The sequence below is a fragment of the Ananas comosus genome, linkage group 6 (genome assembly GCF_001540865.1).
Source record: "Ananas comosus cultivar F153 linkage group 6, ASM154086v1, whole genome shotgun sequence".
Taxonomy (NCBI): Eukaryota; Viridiplantae; Streptophyta; class Magnoliopsida; order Poales; family Bromeliaceae; genus Ananas; species Ananas comosus.
The window spans coordinates 10060961-10065956 of NC_033626.1; the positions used below are offsets into that span (position 1 = coordinate 10060961).

General features: G+C 44.2%; 1 protein-coding gene across 2 annotated transcripts; it reads right to left on the minus strand.

Annotated features, from left to right (window-relative positions):
• Positions 218–4471, minus strand: LOC109711255 (homeobox-leucine zipper protein ROC8-like). Of its 2 annotated transcripts, none has more exons than XM_020234207.1 (10): positions 3715–4471; positions 3500–3617; positions 3156–3323; positions 2555–3013; positions 2363–2461; positions 2059–2268; positions 1789–1963; positions 1436–1704; positions 1256–1345; positions 218–1160 (listed from the first exon to the last, which is right to left on the minus strand). In XM_020234207.1, exons 1-10 carry the CDS (start codon positions 3807–3809, stop codon positions 771–773), a joined length of 2073 nt encoding a protein of 690 aa, XP_020089796.1. In that variant the 5' UTR covers positions 3810–4471; the 3' UTR covers positions 218–770. The 2 variants fall into 2 exon arrangements, with proteins under 2 accessions (XP_020089796.1, XP_020089795.1); XM_020234206.1 differs by having other exon boundaries at positions 218–1190.

Genomic DNA, 4996 nt, shown 5'->3' on the forward strand with positions numbered 1-4996 from the left:
CCTCATAAATAGTTTCATGTATAAAGCTTTAATCATAAATAACACATCAGTATCAGTTTTACCGGAAGAATAATTGCTCGTGAAAACACACAATTTTACTTTCCATCGCAATAGTTCCTATAATAATAGCTAACACATGTGCTATTTATGCAATGCACATATTTTTTTAACTACCATTTAAGCATTTATACCAATAATAATAGAAACAACCAAACACTTTCTCGAACTTTAGGAACTGTACGAATTGCTCATCAGTTAATGTTAATGAACAGAAGTCAATACCCGAACCACACATCCTTGCTTCATGTAGGGAGAGAAATACAGACATAGATAAGAGTGAGAAAATGGACTAAGCTAAAAAAAATAAAAAAAAGGAAGCGAAAAAAAGGGATCGAGGAGTTATCGAGAGCAAGGAAAAGAGACAAGCATGGTGCGTTCTTGACTTCCTTTTTAAAAGCTTCCTAAGCGTAAATGCAACACGACCCTTGTTAAGAACCCCTTTGAACTTCATCTTTATGAAGAGAGAAACATATTTATATATGGCATCAGCATCAGCAGAATCAGCAGCAGCAGCAGCAGCAGCAGAAGCTGCAAGCACACCACAGTTAATTCCAGCTCTTTGATGAGCTCATTGAAGATCCCAACCAACCCAAAAAAGTTAAAAAGAAATGAAAATAAAGAACCAATTAAAAATCTCCTCCACTTTAATTCGATTCCCGCATCAAAGAGCCACTGAAATTCATCTGATGTGCTGCAGCTGAGATTCAATATCAGCCACTGGGGCAATTCAAAGCAGCCTTTATTTGCTGCACAGTTGTGCTTATGAGGTTATTAACCGTCGCCACCGACTCCACGTTGAGCTTGGACGAGGGGAGGCTGCTGACGAGTATCTGAAACGCAACGGTGAGCAACGAACCAGAGGAATTGAACCCGGTTTGGTGCGCGCTCGAGCTCGTCGAGGCCCCTCTAACCCCACCAGCTCGACCGTCAGGAAGAATGGTGAACCCGGAGGGGAGGAGCGCAATGTTCGACGGGTCCTCGCCGCTCATCACGATGTTGATGGCCGGGATGTCTATGGGTGCGTAGACCACGAGAGAGCCCGACGCGTCAGTGCAGCTCTCTTGTAGTATCAGCATGCTACTCTGGCTCGAATTCAGTCCCTGTGTTTGATTTCCAAATAGTGTAAAGTTCTACTAAAGTTCGTATCCTTCGAAGAGAACAAAAGTTTACTGAAGACGCAAGACAGTAAACTTACTCGAAGTAGCGAAATACAATTCCCTGGATCCGAACCGTTTGATATCCTAGCAACTTCTTGCACCGGATTGCCACTCGAGAGAACATCCCACTGCGAAAGATTACATCCGAATTCAAAAGAATTTCCACTTGAAAGAACTGCGAGTAAAAGAAAGCGAGGAGTTAGGTATACGGTGAGGACCTGAGGCCGCATATTTTCATCTCTGAAGAAAGAGAAGACCCTCTCGCACGACATTGGTAGCCACAACGAGGTCGCAGCGCTCAGAACGACGCCGCTAGGCTGGCCAGGATCCGAGCTTCGATGAACTGTGACGCGAACACCCACGTCGCTTAACCCGGATAGCATCGTCCACCGCTGGATCTGGGATGAGCTCAAACTAGCACAAAAGTTGTTGACCATCCTCTGCGAGAGCTTCATCATACTTCTCTTCCCCTCCGGCGAGGGAATAACTGGCAAAAATAGATCAAATTGTGGTCAAAATTTTTTAGGTTTTAATTCCCGCGAAAAAACTAGTCTAAGCAATCATGAAGTACCTCCTCCGAGCTCCCTAGAGGTAGTAGCCATTAGGCCTGCAAATCTTTCGCATGTTCGCTGCAAAGTGGTTAGCCATCGTTGAGCTCCGAATGCCGCCCCACTGTTGATGAGTTCCCGATAGAGTAGATGAGTGCTAACTTTCTCTTCAATTTCCATGTGTTCCACCCAAGTAACCTGCACCAAAATGTCGCACTAAAAAACCGCAAAAACAAGAGAACATAGACATATCTTAACACCAAAGTATCATGAACAAATGTATAATGTAGCACCTTGGAGTATCCATTGGGCATATCTTGAATCAAACAGCCGGAAGGGAGCCTCCGAGACCGCAAAGGCGAATTGAACTGATTCTCTCTATTTAAGTCTAGCGAAACATCGGCTATAGCCCACAAACCCTGATCGATTTGCCGACAGTAACGCAGGAAGTGGAACTCGCGCGTGGGCACAACCGGCGATAGCACATGCAGTTCCTCATACATCTGCATTTGCATTCCAATCAGAAAAGAATGAAGCGATTTGTCGCGACAAATACCACGAAAAGGATTTGCAACGATAATGCGATCGAGTAACTACCAAAAGCAACGATCCGCTTCTTCCAACCATCCCAGTCGCGAGGACTTCGAGCGTCCTAGCCTTGGAAATAATGGCGGACAAGAATTCCAACCACTTGCCCTGTACAATGTAGGAACTGCGAATCAATCTCAATCCAAATTGAATCTGCGAGAGTTAAGATTAAACCAACCAGAAATAGTCGTTGGAGCTCACCGCGTCCATGAAAACATCGACCAACGCCGTTGCATTCATGAGCACTAAGCCCGAATCCCTTGAGGCCTCTATGCGGATATCCGGATCCCTATACCGGTCATCGGGCTTCTGGAACATCCTATCATAGGTTTCAATACACATGACCTCTCCTCTGTCACCGCCATTCCTTACCCACAAGTGCTCATCAGTTTGCGCGAGCCTAATCACCTCCTCCATTGCATTAGTAGCCATCTCCACCATAATAGGTTTCTCAATCTCAGGCACCGCCGTCGGGAAATGCGGAACGGTGACAGAACCACTCCCGGTGAGGAGATCAAGGTCGAGCGAAGGGGCAATTGTGGGGTTTCCAAGCGCCCCGACCGATAAATCCAATGACGAAGCAGCCAAGTGTTGAATCAAAGGAAGCTGAGTGATGGGTCTTCCGAGATACTTCGATGTCAAGCCGGAAACTCGATCGAGCTGTCCCAAAATTGATCGAAAACAAGAAACTTTACTCGATTTTAGCCGAAAATCCGAGACCTTTTCATCTCATTCATCAACATGGAATTATAGAGACAAAAAAGATTTGAACAAGTGGGTAACTAACTAACTAATTAACTACCTCTTCTTTCAATCTAGCATTCTCCATTCGCAACTTTTGCTCGTCGAAGTAGGAGCCGCAGGAGGGGCAGATGACGTTCTTGAGCGCCTCGCGCATCGCGATGTTCTCGCACCGAATCTTGTCGTTCTCCGACCGCAGAGTGGAGTTGTCGGCCCTCTCATGCTGAACCTGCCACCACACATGAACACACACAAACACATATATACATATATATATATATACAAGCACAATGAACCAAAACCATTACAAAAAACAACTCCTTTTTACTCTCTACAACATCTACAACATCTACAACCACCAATTGAATGAAAAAAGTGGGAAAATGAAAGGAAAGGATAGGGAACCTTCATCTGGGTCCTCCTATTCTGGAACCAAAACTTGATCTGCCGAGGCTCCAACCCCAGCTCCCTGCTTAGATGCATCCTCTGCTTCTCATCAGGGTGCGGGCACTCCTTAAACATCCTGTAGAACAAGCAAAAGCCCACACGGGGATTACTCCACAAGAAGCTCAAAAAGGAAAGCAAAAGATCAAAAAAGAGGGGTTTTTGACGCGACGTACGCCTCGAGCATCTGTATCTGCATCGGAGTGTGGCGGTGGTACCTCTTCTTCTTCCTCTGCGCATCCGAGCATTCTTGGTCGTCGCCAAAATCCATTTTTTCTTTCCCTTTTTTGTCTTGTTTTTTTGTTTTCTCCCCTCTTCTGCGAGCTCAAACCAAGTGCTCTACTCCTCCCACCGCAACACAACAACAACAATAAGAAACCGACAAATGGGCATGCGTTTTGGGGCTAAAAGGCATGGTTTTGGGCGCTCAAAAAGAGCTCTTTTGGTGGTTTCTCCTCTCGCAGGAGCCGCGCTCGGAAATATCGGCAAATATTGGGGCGCTGATACGAGAAAAAGAAAAAAAAAAAAAAGAAAGGTTTTTGGGGTTGGGTGGTAGGAATTAATACATACAAACAGTGTTCGTTCTCGTTCTCCCCCACAAACACAAACACTATACTTTGTGTGTTTTTTTTTTTTTTTTAATAGCTCGGTTGGGGAGAGGGAGAGATAACCGATGCGTATTACAAGGAGAGGAGTTGAATACTTGAATTTTCCGAATTTAAATCATCTCGCAGGGTTCGAGGTCGAGGGAGTTCACTCTCTCTCACTCTCTCTCTCTCTCTTCTTTCTCTCTCTTCTTCTTCTTCTTCTTCGGTCTCGTTGGTGAATTGAGAGGGAGAAGTGGGGGTGGTGGTGGTGACGGGTTGGCACAGCTGGAGCAATTAAAGGCGCGCGACGAATCAAACGGCTCGGATTCGGACTTCGCTCCGTGGCCTGTTTGGCCCTCTTTTAGTTTTTGCCCCTTTGCTCTGGCTGCTGAGAAAGGGCTTTTTCTAGTATCAAGCTCAGCCTGGAATGTCAGTATGGATATCTAAAATTTTATTCAAATCCGAATCCGAACCGAACGAATTTATACGATACTAAATAGATATAGTTTCGAATAAGAATATCAAAATTAAAAAATATAAATTTTGACTGTTCGGGATCCGAACCCGAACTCAAATTAATTTTACATTATATATATATAGTATCACGCTATAGTGCTCTTAGAAGTACAAAGTATTTGGTATTTGTAAGTTTTTCACAATTAAATTTATTCTCTCCATCAATTTCACCTTTTAAATTTATTCCTTTGATCCATTTCACCCCTAGATTATGCTATTCCACCGTTCACCCACTCAAATCTTCGGACCATTATTATCCTAATCCTACAAATCTTCATCCAAAAGCTGAAAACCTATGAGTACCAACGACCTGATGCTTTTAAAAGAATAGAAACTTAATTTTATATATATAAAT